This window comes from Psammomys obesus, unplaced genomic scaffold, assembly GCF_907164565.1.
Source record: "Psammomys obesus unplaced genomic scaffold, mPsaObe1.curated_primary_1811, whole genome shotgun sequence".
In the NCBI taxonomy this organism is placed as follows: Eukaryota; Metazoa; Chordata; class Mammalia; order Rodentia; family Muridae; genus Psammomys; species Psammomys obesus.
The window spans coordinates 14,319,750-14,345,546 of record NW_026596069.1 but is presented as its reverse complement, the minus strand read 5'-3'; the positions used below and the strand labels follow the sequence as shown (position 1 = coordinate 14,345,546).

At 41.2% G+C, this 25,797-nt stretch overlaps 1 protein-coding gene across 1 annotated transcript in view; it reads right to left on the bottom strand.

Annotated features, from left to right (window-relative positions):
* The window catches only part of Klhl14 (kelch like family member 14), a 102,127-nt gene that overhangs the window by 56,564 nt on the left and 19,766 nt on the right, over positions 1–25,797 (bottom strand). The window contains exon 2 of the mRNA XM_055625626.1: positions 15,908–16,029. Within this exon, the coding sequence (XP_055481601.1) occupies positions 15,908–16,029 (122 nt within the window). The remainder of the gene's footprint in view (positions 1–15,907; positions 16,030–25,797) is intronic.

The window sequence follows — 25,797 nt, the reverse complement described above, 5'->3', positions numbered from 1 at the left end:
ATCCAAAAGCTCTAAGGCAGTGGTTGTCAAGCTGTGGGTCGACGCCCTTTGGGGGCAGGGTGTGGGATGGGGTAGGATCAAACGATCTTTTCACAGGGTTTGCAATCAGATGTCCTGCCTATCAGATATTTACAACAATCACAAAATTACAGTTAGGAAATAGCAACGAATATAATTTTATGGCTTCAGGTCACCACAACATGAATGTATTAAAGGGTTGCGCATTAGGAAGGTTGAGACACACCTATCTAAGGCAAAACTAGATTCTCCTCTACCATTTGACTTCTCATGAAGTTCTTTTCGCTGAACTCCTGTGAACATGTCTATGGGCTTTTTGGTATTGTCTTAAAAGATCCAGTGCATACCCAGAATGGCTCTTGAAAACATACATATTGGGTAACTCAGATGAAAACATGAGGGTTCATGAAATTAGCGTGAGAAGCTAAAAGGTGAAGCCAAGGGGCACACAGGATCACTCATTCATGCTTTTCAGTTTAGTATATACATGGAGCTCCCGGGGATGGATAGTTTTAAATTGTCAATGTTACACAACCCCATTCACTGAAGAAGAGAGCAACGACTGAAGAATTGTCTAGATCAGGTTAGCCTTGGAATGCCTGGGAGGCAGTCTTGATTGTTAATTAATTGCCCCAGCCCAGCCTGGACAGAATCATCTTATGGCTCTGAACCGTATATGAGTAACGAAAGCTGGATGAGCGCAAACGAGCAAGGATGCATTTGCTTTCTCTTTAATCTTGACTGTAGATGGGATGTTCCTGTTTGGACATCCCCAAAACAATGATCTGTAACCTGGCCCTGTTAAACCAGAAAAACCCTTTGGTCCTAAGTTGCTTTCTGTCTGGACATTTCTTCATAGCAACAGAAATAAGACTACATCTGTCATTTTTCCCCCTCATTGCCTTCAGGGGAAGAGATTGGGTGGTGCTGGCAGTGGTGCCCTCATCCAGCTACCACTACCCAGCGCTATGGACATAGGAGACACTTGCTGTAAGAAGGTGTCTTAAACCTAGATTCACTGGAGTAAAATGGAAAGAGAATGCCAGTTTTTCAGTCATAACAGCCTCATTTAAGTGTCCAGAAGCCTCTGTGGCTAGTAGTTACCAGGTAGGACCCCCAGAGACAGAGGGTATCTCCATGACTGTATCGCGTGCTCTTGGACTGCACTGGGTGATGTGCTTACCAGAACACGATTTGCTTGGGATACAAGTAAAAGAAGCAGACGGGCTGTACGGATGAAAGGAGGTGAGGTGCTTTAATAGTACAGACTCATCTCCATCCTTTATCGGGGAAAGAGGAAAACGTGACTAGGGTGGGACCAATCCTTCATTGGCTGCTCACAAAGAGGTTCTCACTTGTTGAATGATCTGTTGTTTTCTTCCTCAAATTATCTATCCCTGCTTTATGTAAATTGGACAAATGTTATCTATTTTACCCAATCATTTTAGCTTGCAGATCAGTATGAGCAAAAAGTCGCTTATATCTGAGTTCAAGAGTTAACTAGAGATGCTATCACCTGCTGCCTGACCTGGTGGACAGATACTCCTGGCATAGAACTGGTTAATATTTCAGTCTCTTTACACTGTGAAGGAGGTGAATGCTGCAGAGCAACAAATGCGATCGAGAAATCCACGCACTCTGATCTCTCTCCTCCTCTTCAGATTTCATCATACAGATGAATAAATTGCTATAAAAATACCCAAAATAAAACTAAAAACAATGACTGAATCATTTTTTTTAATCTCCTGCACTGTGTGTTCAGGTAGCAAGAAATTTAATTCCAGTCGGACCAGTCTCCTGTGATTTTTTTCCCTTTCATCTAAGATATTTTTAATGCTCAGAGGCATTATAATGGAAAAGCATGTATTTGTGCCTGGTTTATACCCATCATCCTTACCATTACAACAAGACAAAAGCATTAAAGTAAAATTAATCATGTCAGAAGATTTTAGCAAAAACAAGTGAGCCCATGCATAAAGCGTCGCTTTGTCTAGTGTGAAGTCACGCTCTGATTAAAAACATATAATGAAAGTAAAAGTGATACATCATTGCCTTAGCAGTAGGGTTTTCTGAAACTGCTTTAGCAGTTCTCAACATAGAAATGTGGCAACATTTTCATCTTTGAAGCTCACAATGGTTTCATTCTAGTTAAATAACTGGAATTTAATCTTAATTTTCTTCTTTAACAAATTAAGACTTTAATGACTAGACAAGGACTAAGACTTAGAATGCCTTGCTTGCTAGGCACAAATGTAAAGCATGTCTGTCCCTCCTTCAATGAAAGTAACCTGTATGTCAGCTAAGTCCAATCTTCACATCAGTTTTATGTACAAACAATGTGTATTGCAGAAAAAAGCAAATTATAGACACACATGATTCTTATGGCTCTTACAGTAGCAATTCATAGCATTCAAAACACTTAATGAGAACGGAGGCCATGTGGCCACACACTCCCAGAAATGGGAGTCAGTCAGCCTATGATAAAGAAACCCTCACATTCTGAACAGTTGGATTTTCGTAACAGATATGCTGGTAAGTGACATCACCACAGGGTCACCTTCTGGATTTGAAAGCAATCGCACCCCTATGTGCCCTTTGTTTTTGTTGCTTCTCATTATGTAGGCCAGGCTGCCCTTGAACGTCTGAAATCCTCCTGCCTCGGCCTGCCAAGGGAATTACAGGCCCGAGTAACCACATATTGGCACATCTACCTTTTTTTAAATTCAGATAATTGCATATAATATTCGCTCATCATCAAAACCATCTTTTTATTACTCTTGATGGTTATTGTTAAAGTTATTTCCATTCTCCTCTTATTTTAGGGCGGTAAAAGTTCTCACTTGTTTCAAGCTTACACTATAGCCTATGCTGTGCACAAACTCTTAATCTGTGTGCCACCATGCCTGGCTCCTGTTTTGTTTAAATAAAACCCTTCTGATTTTATAAGAATTGTGTGGATCTGTGTAATTTGCATCTAAAGCAGCATGTATACATGTGGCTATGGTATAGATGCACACTTAGACATAATACATAGTAAAAATGGGGGACAGTGTATAAACTCAAGCACATTTAAAGTATTTGAAGGATGTGAGTATTTGAAAATTTACATCCACAAAGCATTATCATATAATAACATTTGGAATGTGCTTCTGTAGTTTTTCTTTACCCAGAGAGGTATCTAGTTTGGGGCCAGTTAACATCATCTCTGACAACACACTCTCTGAGCCAGGAAATGCAGAAAAAGCACAAGACAACTATCTAACTTTACTACAAAATTTTTCATTGAATAGGCGAGACTATTTTGCATGTTTCAAGAGTGAACCAGACATATGTAGAATATAAGATGCCGTGTTGTATTGATCTGGGTTTGAGGATGGGTACTGACTCCTAGGTTCACACTGAAAGTCAGTACCCACTGTGGGACATCAAGAGTATAGAGATTTAGTCTTTGTATGGAACACGGAGGGGGAGCCTTTGGAAGGCAACGTGTCAGAGAGGGAGCTCCTTGGTACTCTGCCCACGATCAAGAAGCCAGCACATATTTGTGATGCTTTGTGTTACTCTGGGGCTCTCCCAGGAAGATGGCCTCCCAGCAAGATCTGTCCTTCGACCTTGGACGAGAACTGTGAACTACAGTCTGCCTCTCTAGAACTTACCCAGTCTCTGTTATTGAGTTATTGGTAATAACTCAAATAGATTAAGACAGGGTATTAAATATTATGGGGTTACAGATGTTAGGCCAGGGGTGGTGCCCTTGCCTAGGGTGTGTGAAACACCACACTTCTTCTATAGCACTGCAGAACAAACAAATATGAACCCCTCCCCTCCAAATAGATAAAAGTTGTGTAGTGGGAGGGTGTGAAAGAATGATAATGATTGTCAGTTTGACGAGATCTAGAATTTCCTGGGAGAAAACTCCTCTGGGAACACCTGTGAGAGACTATCTTGTTTAGATTGACTGAATGGAAAGATCACCCCACACACGGGCAGTGCTGTCCCTGGGCTTTGAACTTGGACTACATAAAAAGTTATCTGGGGAGCACCAGCTCTCATCACTCTCTGTTTCTTAGTGTGGTTTCAATAGTAACTAGAGTAACTAAAGCAGGGTATAGAAGATACAAGACCAAGATAAAAAGGTATTTTGATTCTTCTTTGACATCTTGGGAGGACAGTCCTTCTTGAGGCATACTGGAGTTAGGTGTGGCCTTGTAATTTTGGGTGGACAATGATCCTTTTCAGGTGAGAAGCCCTAAGAATCAATGTGAAATTCTGCTCTCCCCTGAAATGGGGGGGAGGGGTTCTAGGGATCTGCACACAAGAACAAGGTGTACAACACGCCCCCACTTAACCTACCATACATAAGAAATAAGTCCTTATGTACACAACTTGCTACAGTTTTGAGGTCATTATGAGTGCTTAATTGACAGATGCAGGTGTGGAAACCAAGATGGCCCCCTGGCCAATGATAAGGGGGGTTAGCAGGGGCAGAGGAAAGATGGAAGTGCTTGCTGGGATGTAGAAGGACCATGTGGTGACATCTGTTCCTTGTTGGAGTGCCAATCAGTTATTTGTTAAGCCCCCCACTTTTTAAGGCAGAGGTTGGAAAACAATGTTGGTCACATGTATTGGTTGCTGTCAGCTGCACTTGAAAACCTTATTTTTTTTTAAGTTTTATTTTTCTCATTAGTTACATTTTGTTAATTCTGTATCCCAGCTGTATCCCTCCTTCCCTCCCCAGTCCCACCCTCCCTCCCTCATCTCCTCCCTGCCCCTTTCCAAGTCCACTGATAGGGGAGGACCTCCTCCCCTTTCATATGACTACGTTTTGTCAGGTATTTTCAGGACTGGCTGCAAAGTCCTCCTCTGTGGTCTAACAGTACTGCTCCTCCCTTGGGAGGTGGGGAGGTCAAAGAGCCAGTCATTGAGTTCCTGTTAGAAATAGTCCTTGTTCCCCTTACTATGGGAAACCAATTGATTACTGAGCTATCACGGGTCACATCCGAGCAGAGGTTCTAGGTTTTATCCTCTTATGGTCTTTGGTTGAGTGTCCATCTCAGAAAAGACCCTGTGCCCAGATATGTTTTGTCCTTGTGGAGTTCCTATCCTTTCCACATCAAATACTACTCAGCAATCAAAAAAGAGGAAATCATGAAATTTGCAGGCAAATGGTAGGATCTAGAAAAGATCATTCTGAGTGAAGTATCCCAGAAGGGGAAAGACAAACATGGCATATACTCGCTTATATAGACCTAAAAGATATGATAAACATAATGAAATCTATACACCTAAAGAAGATAATCAAGAAAGTGGACATGGGGTATGATGATCAATCCTCATTTAGAAAGACAAATGGGATGTGCATTGAATGTATGACAGGAGTCTACTGCAGAAGGCATCTGAAAGACTCTACCTAGCAGTGTATCGAAGTAGATACTAAGACTCATAACCAAACCCTCGGCAGAGTGCAGGGAATCATACGAAAGAAGGGGAGTTTGAAAACCTTATTTTAAAAAAGATCTCAGGAAATGATTTGCTCATTTCTAAATGGAAAGGAAAGAGAACCCAGAAATCTCTGTCTGTCTGTCTGCCTGTCACTGTCTCTGTACCTGTTCTCCTCCCCCTTACCCCCCTCCCTGCTCATGTGCATGTATGTATGTGTCCATGAAGACACCTTTGAATGGTCCCCTATTGAGAAGAATTTTAAGCAGGTGTTTAAGCTAAAGATTGATTCATGACAAAATTAAAGGTATATATTTTCCACAGTAATTTCATTGAGTTCGGTTGTCAGGAAGAAAGGTTCAGTTAAGGGGGCTGGCGAGATGGCTCAGGAGATGGATCAGATCTCAGCGCTGATCACTGGAGTCCATGGTGGAAGTCCTGACCTTGTCCTCCTAGCTCTGCACATTTACTGTGGCGTATGTACGCCACACTCTCACACTGCCCCAGCACACACAAACACACAGATACAATACTAGTAAGTAAATTTGTAAAAAGAAAGTTTCAATCAAGAATGAGAAACCCAGTAAATTGTACTCAAGAAACAGAGAACAAAAGAAACAAATATACAGAGAGCATTAGAAGGTATGTGTGCATAGGCATGTGGGTGTCTTTTTATGAAAAGGAGGTAAACAGGGAAAAACAAAACAAAATAAAGGAAAAAAAAAGTACACCAGAAAAGAAATGTGGACTTTGTTGTAAGTCATGCAGTGGATGAAAACATATGACACATCTCTCATTTTCTAAAGCCTTAAATTCCACCAACATGGTTCAAAGAAGCTGCTAAGAATTAAATACTTAAAACTCCAACTATCCTCTATTTATTTGTTTATTTTCTTTACTATAGTGTCTCCCTACCTAACTCTGGCTGTCCTGGATCCCACTCTGTAGACCAGGCTATTCTTTAAGTCACAGGGATCTACCTGCATCTGCCTCCCAAGTGTTGGGGTTAAAGGCCTGCACCACCACGCCCAACTCCCTAATTATTTATTGATGTTAAATGTATCCAAGAATTTATTTTGCTCCCGGAAAAATCATATTCCCAAAGCACCTCCCTCAGCTTCACTTCAGGTTTAGCCAAGGAGGGGAACAAAAAAAAAAATCTATGTGGAGTTGAACCTACGGCTGCAAAGAACAAGGCCCAGCGGTGGAACACAGCCATCCCTCAACAAATTCCTTTCAAAATCTCTTTGTCTCTTTATTTTGTGTTCAGATCAAGAAGAATCTCAAGTTATCTGAATGGAGATGATCCACCATTGCCCAGAGCTCCTCTTGAGGGGACTGGAGGACTGTGGTGATGTCCTCTTGGGGGAATGGGTCAGGCTACTCTGAGCGTACTATGAGGAACATGAGTACCTGAAAGAAAGCTCACAGTAGGAGTGACGCCTGGTTTGTCCAATTCTCTGCTTCTTTTCCTGAACCCTGTGAGGCTTGCTGTGTTCACAGTCATGTGATGGAGAACTGACAAAGTCCATCTCTCCTCCAGCACAAGACTTGATGTCACATCCTTCTTTCTGTGTGTCTGAAGCCCATGTACCCAGACCCTAAATGACCCCGTGGGGAAGAGGCTTACAGCCAACCTATGTTCACTGTACAGCTTGAGTGAAGAGCTGACTCTTTTTGTTATTTTCAGGCTCTGAAATATTTAGTTATTGATTGCCAGAGTTCAGTCAAGATCTCAAGAGTGACACATGGAAACTTCATGGATTTTATTATGGTGCGTCTTATTTCCCAAGCCTTTGTGAACACGAGTCATATTTTTAATTTTCTCTACTTGGTTATGAAAGAATATAATTTGGGCTAGAGAGCTGGCTCAGTGGTTAAGAGCACTGGCTGCTCTTCCAAAAGACTTGCGTTTGATTCCCAGAACACATATGAAATCTCACACCTGTATCTCCAATCCCAGGGGATCCAGTTCTCTTTTCTGACATCTGTGGGCTTCAGGCACACACATACTGCACAGACATACATGCAGGCAAAACATTCATATTCATAAAATTCTTAATTCAAGGAAAATAAATTAAACTAAAGTAGGATAAAAATTGATTAGAGCAACTCTACTCTAAATATTGAACTTGGAAATTTATTTGAATGGCTTGATTTCAGTAAGAATCCTGTGAGGTGAGTATAATTGGCTTCAATTTGCAAATGAGAAAAAAAAAGAAATCCGAGGGTAAGAAACCCACTTTATAGGCAATAAACGCCTGTAGATATGTTTCAGCTTAATCTACTTGTTTCTGAAGACGTTAATCCGTGAGTTTGTATCTGTGTGCATGTATGAGTGTTCACATGTATGTGCATAGCTTCCAAGATACAAATAAATTGCAGTGAATTACAAATTGCCAGAAATCATGTATGTAAAGCCTGTGGCTCACACATCAGAGTGAGCAGTTTACTCCATAAACCTAGATTATATTCTTGACCCCTAGGCACCAATTGCTCCAGTTCATTTAACCTGTATTAGTTCTATTTTACAAACGTGGTACTATGCCAGGAACTTTGGATCCATGTAGATTTTCATGGCTGCAGTGGGCCAGCGCAGATTAAATCTCATGTGCCTGGACTTGAGTGACTAACAGCACTTTGCAGTCAGATGGACTGACATACCACGGTTTGATGGAGACCCAGAGGCCATTGTTCTCATTTCTGTTCTGCAGTGAAAATGTGCCTCTGTGCATGACACCTCCTCTCTGCATGTGACTTGAAGGCTGAAACTGTAAGCCTGCCATAGAGGTGCTTGTGTGGCTGGATTCTGCGAAGCTCTTTAGGCAGGTCTTTCCTAACCCTCAGTTTACCCTCTGAGTTTAGCTGTGCACCTTCTTTTCCAAATGTTATTCTTGTGTGTGTGTGTGTGTGTGTGTGTATGTGTGTGTGTGTGTGGTGTGTGCGTGTGTGTGTGTGTGTGTGTGTGTGTGTGTGTGTGTGCGCATGTGTGTGTGCTGGTACATGCTGTGTGCTGGTAAATGTTCACATGTATGCGCATGCATCTGGGCTGCCTTTCTTCCTATCCACCTTTCTTTTCTGAGCAGGATAACGCACTGGGACTTGGGCCTCACCACTTTCAGGATAGGTTAGTCAGTGAGCCCAGGGATCTTCCTGCCTTGGTGCTGAGAAACAATGTGTACCACTTGTGCATCTTCTTTACACGTGTGCTCGGACAGAGCTTTGCTCTTTCTGGCCGCACAGCCAGCACTGTAAGGAATGAGCCATCTTCCCAGCCCCATAATCTTTTTTTCTTGGAGAAGCTTTTTACTTAGTCTCAACGATTTGGGCTATCTCTCTTCTCTTCTCCACTTGAACCTCTGCCTGCCTTTAAATCTCAGCTCAGACATCTCTGTCTCTTCCTTGGTGATATTCTCCACCACTCCTAAACTGTACCATATCCCTCCGTCCTGAGATTTTCTATACTATTCATCCTCTAGGGCGTTGTCATGCTTCAGTATGGTACGCTGATACGTTGGTTAATGCTGGCTTCATCCACAAAAGTCTAAAGTTGGTAAGGGCATGGCTGTCTCTGTTTTAGATCAGTGCAGCAGGGGACGCTTCAATAATTACATTTGGTATGGGAATAAAATTGATTGGATGAGGACTTCAGCAAGTCAGTGCTTACATTTAAGAGCCCCCAGACTTGGTCTATAGTTTACCTTCAAATGATACAGGCCACATTTAAGGAGCCTTCATGATTCATGCCTCTGAGCCGCACTCAATAGCAAATCCCACAGCCTGTGTGTGAAAAAGGCGTTGGAATTATTTGTACACATGCTACTCTCTGGAGAAAAAGCAATTACTGTATTTAAGGAAAGAATAAGCCAGAAATAAACAAGAGAGAGTAAGAGTAAGCCTACTGGCTTTTCAAGGCACCCAGCTTACTTGAAACACAGACTGGAAGTGACCAGCACACATACATTAGAAAAAAAAAATCTATGAGAAATCCACTAATGCATTGGTGCGTGAATCTTCAGCAGCAAATAATTCAAGATATATAGCAATGTGCAGCCGTGCATTTCAAATTAGAATGAGCTCATTGAAGGTAAAATTAGATGGTAACATATTTAAAAAGCCAAGGCACAATTCCCTCTCCTTCTTCTTTTTGCCCAAAGCTGTGGGAACAATTGTTTCATGATCTCAAATTCCGACCTGTGAGACAACTTCCACACCATGACATAAATTTTTTATATCATTATGTTTTCAGGAACCCCTAAATCAAAAATTTAGAAAGGTAGCCATAGTCAAAGATAACTAGTTTTTCACTAGTTTTTCTTTTTCTTTCTTTTTTTTTTTCTTCATTTCTCCCTGTGCATCTGGGGACACAGTGACCTCGTACATGTTGGGCAAATACCTTCCAGTGGGCCAGCTCCAGTCCAAATTCTTAATTGTTGAACCAGTCTGGACAATTCCTTGATGGAATTCTCATGTGACTTGTTAGTTAACTTCTTGATGAACTCTTCAGGTCTGTTACATACTAACTGTACCAAGCTCAGACTCTCCTGTAATGTTAAGTCCGTGTTGGTGTCGAAATTGCTCTGTGGTATTCTAAAAGCGAGATCCTTTTACTAAAATGCCTTGCATTCGCCTCTCCACCTAGTTAACTTTGACCCATTTTCTTCAAATTAAGGGTTACTTTAAGAGAGCTCCCGTAACCCCTTTTTAGGCAAAGTCCTCCCATTTTCTATTCCCACAGTAAGCTGGTGTTTTCTAATCCACTCTGTAGCTCACTATATATTATTGTGACCCTTAGGTTCCTAAGAGGTAAGGCCACTTTCATGGTTCACCTGGGCCTCCAATGAGGTGTATTCAGTAACTCCTTGCTATATGGGTGGGTGAGGGCTGCTAGTAGGTCTAAATTCTACCTGGGCATTTCCCAAATGATTCTAGAAGCACCTCGCTATCTTCTCACTAGATATGGATTATCTTCCTGTCTATCAGTTTGATTATTTTAAATAATTTTTAGTTTGGGCTTTGTAATAAGAAAGATATCATGAATAAAAGGAACCACAGATACAAAAACAAAACAAAAAAAAACAACCCACAACAAAACAACTGAACTTGTTTATTTTCTTGGAAATAAGTAATCATAAGAAACGATTATTAGGGCTTGTAAGAAGGCTGAGCAGGTAGAAAAGCGTTTGCTGCTGAGCCTGCCAACCAGAGTCAGATCCTTGGACCCACACAGTACAAGAGAACTGACTTCCACAAGTTATACTCTGACCACACATGCACTGAGCACTATATACAGCTCAACACACACACACACACACACACACACACAACAAGTAAGTAAAATCTTAAATTGTTTAAAGAAATGATTATTAGCTTTTTGACTAACTTTGGTTCCAATAGACTCAAGGACAGAAGTCGACTGAACTCGAGAAACAGAAGAGTCAAGGGATGACACTGCCTGGACGTGCTGGCACACAGAGTCAGTGTTCTCCCAATAAAGCAGCACAGACACTATTCTCCACTGTTACAGAACATGATGAAACCTGCCTTCATCCGTGGGAAACAACGTTCAGTGTCATATGTAGTTATTTAGTTTTTTTCTCACTGCCATTCATTTGCTACTTACATAAAAATGTGTGTGTGTTTGTGATGATGATGATAATGGAACATTTCATAGAGAGTACAGAAGGAGAGAGGGAGAAGGAGAAGGTGAGTAATGGAGCACCTATGAGATGAAAGTAGAGTGGCTGTGTGGAGGAGGGAAGCATCTGGCAAGAGAAGAGGGACAGGGGAGAGCAGAAGGGGAGGAAAGTGAAGAGGAACAAAGTATAATGGGATGCATGTATGAAAACATGATAATAAAATCTATTCCTTTGAATGCTAAGGTAAAAACTTAAAAATTTTAAAATTATAAAGAGAAGAAAAAGTTCAGCTCTGTCATTTTTATCTAATGTTCCTAACAGAGACCTCTTTCCGTGTGCTCACAAGCATAAACCTATCCTCGGACATCATTTTTTTTTTTTTCCTGTAGTTGCTCAAAAAAAGCAAGAACAAAAAACCCAACACATAATAAATAGGAGTCCTTCTCTAGAACAAAGGAAGTTTGTTCCCGGGAAGTACCTTTACCTAACAGCAAAGAAATCAGCCTGTTGAAAATATGAATGGAATCCCCAGATTTTCAGCGCTGTCCCCTGGTCAAGAAACTTCCATATATGAACTTTGTGAAAACTTGAATATGTATCAAGACTTATGTAGGAAAATATACAGTGGCCAAGGGAATTGATTGGTTTGATCTTTGTGACAAAGACTGGGGGTTTGCAGAGCAGGAGGCTTGCTTTTCTGCATTGGCCATTTTAGTATTCATGGCCCCTATACTGCTTTCTAAGAGGTTAAGAATGTATTGGGAAACAGCATGCAGAAGTAAGAGATGAAAGAAAGAACTCTGCAAAATAAAAATGAATTTCTCTTTTATTTTTTAAAAACATTTTCTTACTTGAGTTTCTTTTAAGATGTATTTATTTCATGTGCATGTTTTGCCTGCCTGTATGTCTGTTCTCCACATGCATTTCTGGTGCCCATGGAGGCCGGAAGAAGACATCAGATCATCTGTAATTGGAGTAACAGGCAGTGTGAGCCCCCATGAGGGCCCTGGGAATAGAAACTAGATCCTCTGGAAGAGTAAATAGTGCTCTTAACTTCTGAATATCTCTGACCAGGCACCTCCCTTTTTTTCTTAATGGGCAAAAGAACCAACAATGGTCAATTTGCGTTTGCCCTATATCCCACAGTTATAAAGGGGCTGCATCGTCAGATGTTATTTCTGGGACTTTGGGGACAGAGACTTGAGAGCCTTTTCGGTGTTGCTATACACCAATTCTATAGTGTTATGGTTCCAAATAGGAATAAAAAATCAGTCTCTGCCAGCATGGTATCAGGGTATTCTTTGGGGGAAGAGCTACTGTCTCCATTGATGTTTTTTGGTTGGATCAAGCCCCTAGTCCTTTATTTATTGATTGTTTTGGGTTTGTTTATTATTATTTTATTTTATGTGTCTTGCCTACATGTATGGCTGATTTGCCTATACCATGCATGTTGGTGGTCCTTGGAACTGAAGTAACAGATAGTTGTGAATTGCCCTGTGAGGGCTGGGAATTGAACCCATGTCCTCTGAGAAAGCCACAAGTGTTCCTAATGGTTGAATGACCCCTCCAGTTCCTATTCATTGATTTGGTAATGCCAGGATTTGAACTTGGGTGCTTATGCATTCTAGGCAAGTGCTCTATTGTTGGGATACATCCACAACACTTGAAGTTTTATTTCAGTGTCGCATACATGCTTTTTCTCCCCTACAGCTCACTTGTTCTCTTCAGTTTATTATTTCTTAGGTGAGGATCCCCGAGTCCCTTCACTTCCTCTTTGTTATGCAATGTATGCAAATGGTGTAGCTCCCACAAGGTGGTGAGTGTGTTACTGGCTGGGTGACAGTCTCTGTGGAAGAGGGGCCTGTCTGCAAGATACCTAAAGAAATGTTTGCTCCAGCTAAGTGGAGAAAATGCTCTAAGGCTCAGAAACTCTTAACCCTGGGAACCTGGTGACTGACTCTTTAGTTTGCGCGAGGACACTCTTTCAGTGAACAAGCAGACTGTGAATTAGGAGACTGTTACCCATGCTGACTGGTCATCCTGCTCTCTCTGAGAACTAATTTGGTGCTTCTAGGTTGAAAGAATGTCTGTGGAAAGTTCTACATCCCCTACTGTTTCATTGGATTTGGGGAAATTAGAAATTTTTATTTACTAGTGAGAGATTTTTTTTTTAAAATAGTTTCATGTTCCAAATAAAATGGAACCCTGTGATGGCTATGATTTTTTTTTTTTTTTTAGATTTGGATAAATTTCAAATTTAGTTTAAAAAAATATAAATTAGCAGAAATTATCCATATTAAATTATTATGATTTCTTTAACAAATGTGAAACTATGCTGTCACTTGGGGCCATGGGATCCCAGCCTGGCAGGAAATAAAGTATATTTTTAATGCACAAATCCCAGGGACATGAAGAGTATTTATTAGAAAAGCAGGTTTTCATTCCAGAGCTCTGAGTGTGCCTCAGGATAGAAGGAAGGTTAAAAATCCTTAAGCATGTTCTCAATGTAGGAAGTTGTGTATGTCATGACGTGTGTATCTTTATCTCATTCCGGATGAGCTGTGTTAGTAGGCGACCATCCAATATTATTTCTTAGTCTGTAGCTTATTCCCATCTCACATATGAAAAGTATGGAAAATCGGCTGTCCATTTGGGAGGAGTGTTATCTCTACTCTTTGCATGGAGAAGTTGCAATGATTGACACACATCCAATGTAAAGACACAACTCTCGTGCTAGTGCCAGCAGTAGCACTGACAATAGCGACAGCACTTGGAACTTCTTGAGTCCATGCTGCATGCTCGATGATGCATGCAGTGCTCTTTTAAAGCACTGTAATGACTCAGAATGTTTGTAGGACATGGTCAATGGGAGAGATCTGTGTTCAAGTCCAGGATTGAAAGCTCATGCTTTATGAGAGTAGATACTTGCAGGCAATATGGAAGCTCTAAGTAAGCTGACTGTATGTCGCAGCCTATGGCATAATTGGCAGGCTCCCTTTCATCCCAGTTTGGGCAACAAACCTGAAACCTGACAATCTATCTCTGAGCATGGCTTAAAATGAAGATAAGAGGCTATGGAATGGTTCAGTGGATAAAGACACTTATTGACAAGCCTGATGATCTGTTTGGTTCCCAGCACCCACGTGATCAAAAGGGAAAATTGATTTCTCAGATTGTCCACTGACCTCCACATGCACACCCACAAACAAACAAACAAGTAAATGTAAAAAATATCAAGTATCTGGTCTTCTGGAGATGCTGTTTACGATTCTGTTCCCTGGCCTGGAGGGTCTCAGATAAATCCCAAATTGGGTGTAGAGTGGAGCATTTTAGAGAGCAGGTGGGTTTGTCAAGAACTAGTTTTATTAGTGGAGTTTAAAATCTTGCTGCCACTTATGTTCTGCTTATGTTTTTATCTCTGGAAATCTTTTGTCCTTCCTTCATCTATCCATTGAGTTTGCGTATCATCTGTACAGGAGTCCTCTGTTGATCAGATGCTGTCAAAACATCTGATTTTGCTTCAGCTTTGGTTTCTGATGCATCTTTAAATTACAGATAGCTCACTGACTAAGATGTTTATACCATGGCAAATGACATTTTCACCCAAAAGAGAATCAAAAGCATTTTAAAGACATCATTAATGTATTTTCTCCCTCCTCTCTCTGCTTAATCTTGCTGTTTCTTTTCCGCCACTTCCTTACTACAGCCATAGTATAGTACTGTCCAGGGAGCCTTCTTGACGCAGTGCCTGGACCATGCTACTGCCGGTTTTGCTGGGGAAAGGCCAGCTCCTCGGTGTGTTGTTTCAAGCCCCACCTCACATGTCTTGACTCCTATTCTGCTCTTAAGAAAAACCTTTCCCTGCTTCTATTATTTTAAGGGGCTTTCAAGACGAGCCGAGGAAACCAGTTTACAAGAATAATCTGCTAAAATACACAAATGCTTTAAAGACATACCCAATAAGGAAGTTAACTTTCACTTTTGTTGGTTTTAAATGTACGGCTTTGATTCATGGATCAAAATTGCTCATTTATTATTTTATCTATACAGCTCCGGGCAATCTTGACAGTTAAAATTTAGTTTTATTGACCAGTGCAGCCACTGTGCCCACAAGGGGACTGGTGTGAGCAGCCCTACTGCACTCAAGAAACGATGATTTTTGATTCCATGACTGCATCAGATCAGGACTCATAACCGATACAACAATATGTTCCAAATCTCAGTGCCCAAGGCAAGAGTTCTGCTGTAAAACACAATCACCCTTTAAGGAGAGCCTTGGCTGGACATTTGCGAGCACAGTTTAATGCAGCTGGGGGAGGCCACGAGTCTATCTGTCCATCAAGCTTTGGAGCAGCCTAAGGAGGCCATTTCTGGAAATACCTTGTCTTCCAGACTAAGGCTGGGCAAGGATGCTTAAAGGGCAAGTGGTGATGTTGGTAAAAGAGACAATGAATTAAACTACCTACCAATTTGACGTGAGAAAACTTACTAGTGTGACTAAACAACCCTTCAGTTTTTTTCTAACTGAAGCACTTCTGAGGGATGATTTCTGCTCCATGCCCTTCCCCCCCTCATCCATTCCAACACACACAGAAACACGAACCAGGCCAGTTTTAATTGAGGCCTGTTCCACTACCAAATTGGCAATGTTAATTTAGTCTTTTACTCTAAATCTCCCACTATACATAAACAAACCTCCAAAGGGTAGCAGATCGATACAGTGCCTGATTTGATTTAACTGTGCTTTTTAATTCATCAGGACAACTCCAACCTGAAATAAACAGGCAAGGAAAACAGATAAGCGCACTCACTTGTGAGTATTTTCCATGTCTTCTTTTCATCATCATAATACTGAACCAGATTGCTGGGGAGTCGGTCCGGCCCAGGAGGCAACCCTCCAACCAACAGCAGCATTTTCTTGTTAGAGCGAATTCTTCACCCAAAACAAAAGAGGAGACGGATAACCACATTATTGTAGAGTCTTTTAGGTGGCCATGAAATCATAACCATCAAAATGCACATTTCTGTTTTATTTTTTCCTTTCTTCCTTCTTCTCCCATTCATATCTCACCAATTCTTTTTGAACCAAACAGAAAAATGAGCAGGAGAGCTTCACATCCTTATACTCATGGAATAATAAGCATCCTTTATGCAATTTGTTAGAGGTTCATTCTAGAACGACCTTTCCCTTATATTAGCCCTTTAAATCATCACTCTTTACAGCTGAGTACACATGAAATGCTCTAGAGTTGTACCCAGGCTAAGCATTAAAGTTGCATGTCAAAAAATGTATTAGTCAAAATCATTATTATAAGCCATTCTCCACTCAGAGAACCTTGAAAAAATTAAGGTTATGCAGAGAGTTTGGAAGTCTATCCTTTAATCACCCAGGGAACTTCAAACACCAGTTTGGTGCAATTAGCACAGGGCTAACTGGGGTGCCCGGACCTGTCTAAGCATGCGTTTTTGTTTTGTTTGTTTGTTTAATTTAGCTTAGACTTCTGCCTCCATCCCCATCCCCCACTTGGGCTAGCCCTCCCCTCTGCTCTCCCCCTGTGCTCCACTGGTAATACAGCAGCACCAATTGGTAAAAATGAGACTGTGATGTCGTTGTGAGCCTCCCTAGAGTGGAGCCCTGCCAATGCTTGCCACTGATCCAGCGGCATGAACCTGCTCAACTGTGCAAAGTCACTCTAATTCCCTCCCTCTGTTTTTCTACCTTCTCCCCCAGGGGGCAACCACTGAAAGGAGTGACTACCCACCCATCAAGAGCTGGCAATTCGCTGCTATTAACCGTGACTGTGATTCCCAGTCTGCCTGGCAGTTCCTGAGAACAGGCCTGCAACGTCTCATATGCAGTAAAAGCTGTAAGATGCACCCTGGCCAGCCCACATGACCTGATGGATGTACAGTCCTCAGGAACAGTAATGGATTGAGCACACGTGCCACTGAAGCAGGGAGAGAAAGCCCAGACCCCCACAAGGGGCCTGCTGATTTAACACTCACTTTACATATAATTGAACTTTTCATTTACCTGAAGACACAAGGTGGTTGGCGGGGAAAGAAATGGAACAACCATGATTGAAGGGAAAACTCGATAGATACAAGAGAGCTCCTCTTAAATCTAATCGCAACCCACGGTGTGACTCTGAATCTGTGATGACATATCCAGTCCATTCTGACTCAAGGATGCCTGGTGAAATAGGCCCTGAGGAGAAGCTTTGTGTGTTGGTTAGGAACCTAATACTCAGAATTAACTTAATACGGTTAATGGCATTTCCATATGAAGGAAGGGAACAAGAGAATTCCTTTAATGAAACTCTGGTGCCTTTGGATGCATCTAGTATGCCTCAGTAGGAACAGTACCTTTTGGGGAAGCTACACTACCAGCCATCGACAGAGGGAGCTGTACCAATAGATAAATGACCCACACAATCAGCAGCTTGAAACACTCCTTTTCCCATCCTGTGGCTGTAACTGAACAAAATGAAAAACACACAGATCCAATGCCTTCAAAGTGAACACATATTCAAATCGTAGCCTGATGTCTTCTAGGCCACTAGCTGGTACATACAAATGGAAGACGGTAACAAAGATCACCGTATGCTGCAGATTCCGGTCATCAGTGACTTGTGAGACAAAGGAATATCTGCATCAAGCTTTTCTTCTTCTTCTTCTTTTTTAATTTGGAAGTAAATTGAAAGTATGCTTCTTCTTTTAAATTTGGAAGTACATGCAATTCATGTACCATGTAACTTTGCAAATGCATGGTCAGAGAATTGATTATATGGGCTTTTTTTTATCTTCTTTAAACTGTTATTTGAGGCCCAAATAATCAAGCATTCCATTTGTGTGAGGGAAGTCATGATGAAAACAGTTTGGTGTATGTAAATTTGTGACAGTAGTCTGGCCAGTGGCTGTCCTAAGATCATAGGTATAAATGCTGTGAGAGCCCAGGTAGAATCAATCTCCAGATGACTAACAAGGAAGAAAGGGCTTTGGCAAGTGGAGTTTGCTAAAAAAAAAAAAAAAAAAAGGAATAAGGCTAAATATCTTATATATTTATTTTCTAAGCACTACTTTAAAATGTGCTTAATAATGACTAACTAAGATACAAGCCTGGCTCATGTATGTTTGTTAAGGTCATCTTATTCCCTGGTAAGCCAGTTTCCCTGGACCAGTCTTGCTGGTGTTTTTCCACAATGGTGTTGATGGTTCATCATTGAGGATGAGAAGAGAATCTGGAGTTTATTTGTTACTACTCAAAATATCCACGAGTTCTCTAAGAACTGGACTTCATATCAACCCAGTTGGCAAGTGGTCAAAGCCTCCAACCTGGTCAATAATGACACCACTGAAGGCCTAGCTAGCCAGTAACATCGAAAGACAAATTCCCAATGCATCCAAGTCTCCCTGGGAAATGCCCTGGAGAGTTATGTGGGAGAAAAGGGAATCCCCAATTCCTTCATTGGATATATGTTTTCCACCAGATGGCAGGACTTGCCTTTGTCATGCAGAGATTTCTTGCATGACAAGGACATGTTTCAAACCTTTTGAAACTATTGTTTTTATATGGTTGTTAATTACATTTTAATTTCTAAAGTTTGTAACTCAATTGTCAATAATTTTTAATCCCAAATAAAACTTAAATTCTGTTCTGTCAACATACATGACATACTTCAAAGAAATTGTCTGTATTAATCCCAAAACTCTGTACAATGAATATACACAATGTACAAATTTATATATATTGCAAAGCTAAAATACAAGAAATCTAGACTAACTAATTTGAAGAAAGTTTCAATGATCAAGCAAAACCTACAAGTGTCTTATTGCAAGAATTAGAACTCCTTATTAAGGCAAGTTGGCACACATTTTAGAGGATCTTTACAGTAGTCTTCATCAACACATTCAATTTATAGCTTTCATTATTTAAAAATATTCCTTTCATTACTCCCTTTAATATCACCAGGGCCAAAGTACAGTATTTAAAGGAAAACAAATGAGAGTCATGCAAACCAAAAGCTTAGGCAGGTCAGGTAGACAGTATTTGGATGCTTTTGCTTTCAGCTCCTCGAGTCTTGCATACAAAAATATAAGGTGAGGAAAGGAGTGATGGGATTTGAAGGTCTCCTTCATTCCGGCTCGCTGAACGCCCAACATTTGCCATGTGTCACATGTGGGTGTGTGCCTTCATGCCTGTGCACTCTCCCGCACACCTAGTTTGGTTCAGGGGATGAATGATTGAAAGATGACCTAAAACTTCTTGGTGTAAACAAATTTTTCATCCACACTGGTGTCTTGAGTGGGGAAAAGTCTCATTTATTTATATAACAATGATTTGGAATGTTCGTAATTGGGAAACAGGCCAGATAAAGCGATCTGTTCCAAGATACACAAAGATAGTTCCCATTCATGAGATTACAAGAATAATTTTAACCCATTGGGGGGGAGCTCAGCAAGTTTACAGGCATTTGCAGGAAGTTTACTTCATAAATATTATTATAATTTTCATGTTTGTAAAGCAAGGCATTCTGTAGGGTCATAGAAATGATTAAATCATGAAATTGGAGGATAATATTGAGGTAATGGAGCTAAGTGATTCCCAAATTTTACAGGTTCCCAGGGTTACCTGAGGGGCTTAAATATTTTAACTTCATGGTAGAGACTCTCAGTTTCTAATTCGCAGAGATCTGTGTCCATGGGATGAAGTCTTTAAAGGTAATCAGTAACGTAGGGCTGGAGAGACGGCTCAGAATTTAAGAGCTCTCACATGTTGGCTTACAATTTCTGTAATTCCAGCTCCAGGGGACCCGATGTCCTCTTCTGGCCTTGCAGGACACCAGACATGCATGTGGTGCACATACAGGCAAACACTCATGCATTTAAAGTTTTTTTTTTTTTCTTTTTTTAATCAATAGTGTTTCTCAGCTGCCGTGGTTTGAATGAGAATGGCATCCATCATCTTATATACTTGAATGCCTGCTCCATAGTTGTTGGAGCTGTTTGGGAAAGATTGGAAGGTGTGGCCTTGTTGAAAGAGGTGTGTCACCAAGGGTGGGCTTTGAGGTTTTCAAAAACTCAAATCATTCCATTTGGTTCTCTCTCTGCCTGGTGCTTGTTGTCTCAACATGTAAACTCTCAGCTACTGCTCTAGCACCATGACTGCCTGCTTGCTGTCATGTTCCCCATCACGAAGGCCATGGACTCATGCTCTGGAAGCATAAGCATGGCCCCACGACACTCTTTATAAACTGCCTTTGTCATGGTGTCTCTTCACAGCAATAGAAAAGTAACTGAGATGTAAGCCTTTGTAAAGATCTTAACAATGACACACGCAGACACAGGGCTACCGACCTGGTTTGGCTCTCAACTGGACACAAGAATGTTTTAGTTTTTGTTAAGATTATTTATTTCTATTTTATTTGTGAGACTGTTTTGCCTGAGTACACTCATGTGATTCACGTGGGCTCCTGGTGCCTGCAGAAGGCAGAAGAAGGAGTCGGATTCATTGGAACTGTAGTTACCGGAAGTTGTGAGCTGTCCTGCGTGGGTGTGGGCAGCCAACCTCTGGTCCTGGCAAGAGCAGTCAGCTCTCTGAACAGCTGAACCACCATCTCTCCAATCCTTGTTTTTTTTTTTTTTAATAAGTGCTCTTCCTTTGCTATTTAGAAATTTATGATGAAATAGAACTTACTTTTCAAACCCTCTGTCTTGTTGAAAATAGTGGGTGTGTTAATTTCATCCCTTCTCCCCCTCCCTTATGGTAAATAGAATAAGTCTCATAGAATTGTCATCAGTAAAAGGCTTCAATGGTCCACAATGACCAAAAATTATTTCAAAATCAAATTTGTAAAGGATCCCAGGTGTTTTGGGCGGTACTTGCCTGCGCTGGGCTGAGCAAGTCCACTGCAGCCCTTGCTCTGATGTGGGGTGTGTACTGTCATGCCTTAAGACACCAACAGCCCTGCCTGCACACCTCAGCTCAGAGTCAAGACACACTCGGTACCAAGCACTGCAGCATGTTCTGCATATACACATTCTTATGTTCTTATAGAAACATACGGCTTATGGAAAACATAGACTTTCTAATTGCCCTACCTTTGCATCATATCGTGTATGATGCTGAAAATTGTTGTTTGAGTTGCTGGCTTGAGCTTCGTAAGTACATATGTTAAATGAATTTTGGCTGGGAATTAGGAAAGAATTTTTAACAACTTTTGAAGTGGCCCCAAACTTACTTCTACCATTTATACTAATTATGTATGTATGTATGCATGTACGTATGTCTGTATGTATTTAGTCTTTTAAAGACAGCCTTTCTTTACTTACCCCTGGCTGTCCTGAAACTCTCAGAGATCTGCCTGCCTCTGCTGGGATTAAAGATGTGTGCCATGACTCCCAGTTGTATTAAATATTTATGCAAAGAATTTTTTTCATTGTCCTCATCAATATCAAGTCCTCATCTGTGTCCTTGTAGTCTGACATCACCATCTAAATCCGACTACTTAGAAATGACATAGCCTTGTATTCCGCTGGAGATCTGAATCAAGTTCAAGTGTCAGTCCTCACCCTCTCCCTTATTTTAGGCAGGTGTCCAGACTCTTTGTTGTTCACTGCTGATCTTCAAGCTTCTGCTTCCAAGGACTCTACTCTCTGCCTCCACTCTTGCCACAGAACCGCTGGGATTACACGTGCACACTGCTGTATGTGGCTTCTGGGGGTTAGAACTCAGTTCATTACTTTCGCTCAGCAAGCTCTTTACCTACTGAGTCAGCTCCTCAGCCCTGTTTAGATTGTTTAAATCAATATCAAATACTACTCCTAGTTCATTATTATCATTCTGCTATGACTTCTGAAATGTTACATATTATTGAGACATTTGCTCTATAATTCTTTGCACATATTTATTAGGAGTATGTGATTTTTCTTTTTTAGACAAAGACTTGATAGAAAAGTCAAGACATTTTGAAGGGATGGTCTAAATTAGAGATGAGATAGTTACTATACTGTCTTTAAAGGGCTGAATTAGGTTGAGTGAATGATCAGTCCAAGCTACATTTAAATTATCTTTCTGCCATGTCTGAACTTACTCTTGGGGTTCAGGTGCCTTATGTCTGTTAAATGAAGTCATGCAGCCGTGATGAGACAGTAAATATTTCTACTTATAACTACAGCCAGTCCCTTAGAAAATGACAGCCTGAAAAAAAAGTATTTGCCATGTGAAGGATGAAACCAAATCAATGCCCTCAATCTAATCCAGGAATGAGAGGTTGGAAAAGATATAAAGAACTTGTGACTTTTTCCCATGAACTTGACCATGTCCATTGGTAGCTGAGTATTTTATTGAAACAGTTCTATATCTGTAACTCTGGCAGCAATGTGTGGGAAGGGCCTGGTAGGGGCAGTGAAACACAAGTTCTTTCAAGGCTCACAGATATGAGGATGGTTGAGTCAGCTCAGGCTGTGTAACAAAAGTACCTCCAGGAGAACAACAGTTTGGAGGCTGAGAAGATCACTCTTCTTCATGGCCAACCTTTTCTTTATTCCTCATGAGGTGGGAGGAATTAGGGGTGGGAGAAGAAAGCAATCTCTTTCCTGTCTTCTCTCTAGAGTCCACTGATTCCATCACACATATACATCCTTATTACTTGACTCTCAGACCCCATACCAAAAAACAAAACAAAACAAATAAACAAACAGGCAAAAACCCAACCAACCAACGAACCAACGAACCAACCAACCAACCAACCAACCAACCAACCAACCAACCAACCAACCAAAAAACAGTCATAACTAGAGATAAAGTTTTATGTAGACATACTGAAGACACAGGGATGGAAACATTTAATCTACATACACCATTTCCAGAAGTCATGGTTCTGGATAGGGTTTATAGCCCTCTTACCAGACCTGGCAAACCTCTTAGCTGACATCTAGATATATAGAAAAAAAAATTCATGTAGCTCTCATAGCAAACAATCGATAAGTGCCAACTGTTATTACTATGCATAGTTTTTAAACTTACAAAGCTCTCATGTGAAAATGCCCCTGGAATCCCAGAGTTTTTATTGCTTGGAGCCTTTCATATGCTATATTGCGCTATTTAGAAATAACCAGTATAGTTAACTCTGTAAGCGAGATTAACAAGAATATAAAACCAATGGACTTCTGCCAGTGATGTTGACCTCGATATTATTTAGATATTTAACGTGCCCACTTTCTCAGCTGGCAGCCCTCTCTGCAAACATAGCCCATGACCCTCAGGTTACCAGGTTTCCAAGCCACCAATGTTTAAGTTGCCGTGGCTCTTCTACTTGCTTGATGAAGCCTGTGGGTTTCACAGCTGCAGTTTCTTTTAATTATTTAAAATACATTCATTCATTCATTCATTTCACATGTGTATTGTGGGGGCCTGTGTGAAAGTGTGCACTTGTAGAAATGTGTTCTCTTCTTCCACCTCTGGGAATCAAACTGGGGTCCTCGGGCTTGACAGTAGGTTCTGTCACCTCCGGAGCCCTCTCACCAGCCCTGTACCTCTCCTTTCCAGTGAGCTGCCATCAACCTGCTTCTCCAACCTAACTGGAGCAGTTCCCTCAAGCAAGTCTGTGCAGGGTCCCTGCTTTCTGCACTCCTGACCCCAGGAAATCCATATTTCGTCAATGAATCTTAGCACAGCTTGACATTGATGATCAATTATCTCAACCTTCCTCTTCTTTAAAAAGAAAAAGTGTGTGTGTTTGTGTGTGAGATACATGTGTGTGCATGTTTGTATTTTTTGTGCGTGCAGGTGTGAGCATGCTACAACATGTGCATGAAGCTTAGAGGGCGGTCTGTGCGTCGGTCCTCTTCTTCCACCTCCTTTGAAACCAGGTCTCTTTGTTGTGTGCTATTGGCTGTGCTCAGCCTGGCAGACTCCTCCTGTCTGCCTCCCATCTCACAACAGGAGTGCTAGAATTAGCAACAGTGCCGCTGTGCCTGCCTTTACCTGGGTGTTTAGGACTAGAACTCAGATCCTCATTTGCACTATAAGGACCCGACAGCCACTGCCTTAATCCCCCACTGTCCTCAAAGCTGTCAGAGATGCTTTTGTTACCTGCCATCTATGAAGTGCAATTTTCCTTCCGATTACAGTGTCTATGTCCCCCCTCTTTTCCTGTCCTGTAGGTGGAAGCCTTGCTTGAAGTCCATTTTTGATGCAAGGGTCTTGGTAAGTCAAGATGTGATAAACATAAAAATCAGACACGAAAAGGTAACTTCAGATGGAAACCACTTGGACTATAGGGGAAAAGCAGGCAGAGGAAGATCTTGAGTTCTTGGCAGGAGGAGAAGGCTTCAAAAGTAGCTGGCTTTCCAGAAACGTAAAGTTGAAATGGACCCAGCACTCCCCAAAGAAGAGCTGCTATCCTTTCCTTAAAATTTTCCAGAGAAGTAAACTCCCCTGAGAATTGGTTCCAGCTGATTCGCTGTTGTATTTAGGTTTCTTTATCATAGCTGTTCTTGGTAATTACACAGCAGCTTTCATGGGAAGAGCCTTTAAATAGAGCTGATAATGTCTCTCCAAGGTAGGTAAACACAGTGTCATTATCCCCATTTAACAGACCAAAGAATAGAGGAAGGGGTGTGGGCACCTTTTCCAGTCTCTGGGTGGTTCCATTTTCTCTGTCTCACCTCAGAGTGTCCCCAGGGTTTTCTCCCAAAGCTCCCCTGTGACTCTGAGGTGACTGCGATGTCTTTCCTCCCCACATTCCGCTTTAGAGTTACCCTATCCTCTCACCACGAGTCTAATTGTACCATGACTAGAGAAAGATTGGTCCTATGAATGATCTAGACTTCTTAAGAGGGACGGAACTGTGAGAGTTGGTCGACTCCACCATCATGACAATGAAGGCTGAGAAAACTGCCAGCTACGCTCAAAAGCAAAAAGGATGCGCTACACAGAAGGTGTTCCATAAACACTGTTGTGTGATTGAAGCTAGGCTGTGATAGATACAAGAATGAACAGGGCAAAGAGAAGTCCCTTGTACAAGTGCAAGTCAGAAACACATTAGATTATTTATGTCTTTGGCTTTTCACATATTTTAGGATCCAGTGAGTGGGAAGCAAGGCAGGAGGGTCCAAAGATAGGAAATGAGATAGGAAATTAGGGTGGTTTGTTGAAGAAAGAACAGTTTGTATGTGAAATGTTATGCAAAGGCTTGGTCCTCACCTAGAAATTGGTGGAAAGTTGTGGAATCGTCAAGAGTGGGGCTTAGTGCGAGGTTTTCCGTCATTGTGGGTGTGTTTTGACTGGGAACATAGGACTCTGGTTTCTAACTGTTTCGTTTCTTTGGCAGACAGTTGCTTTGGACATGTTTCTGTTTGTGATGGACAACTTCCCAAAGGAAAACAATAGGCCTATGGATGACTGAAGTCTACTGGGACCTCCAACAAACCTTTCTCGTTTCCACCCCATTACCATCCTTACATTCTGCCCTAAACTGCTCCTGATTTTATTCCTACTGGAGAAAGCATGACCATGCCTTTTTGGGTTTTGCTGGTTTTCTTTGTTTGTTTGTTTTTGAGCATTTGCTTTTCTCTTTAGTGATCTTTATTTTGGGTTTTGGTGAGATTTTGATGTTGGTGATGTTTTTTTTTTTTTTTTTTTTTGTTTGTTTTTTTTTTTTTTTTTTTTTTTTTTTTTTTTTTTTTTTTTTTTTTT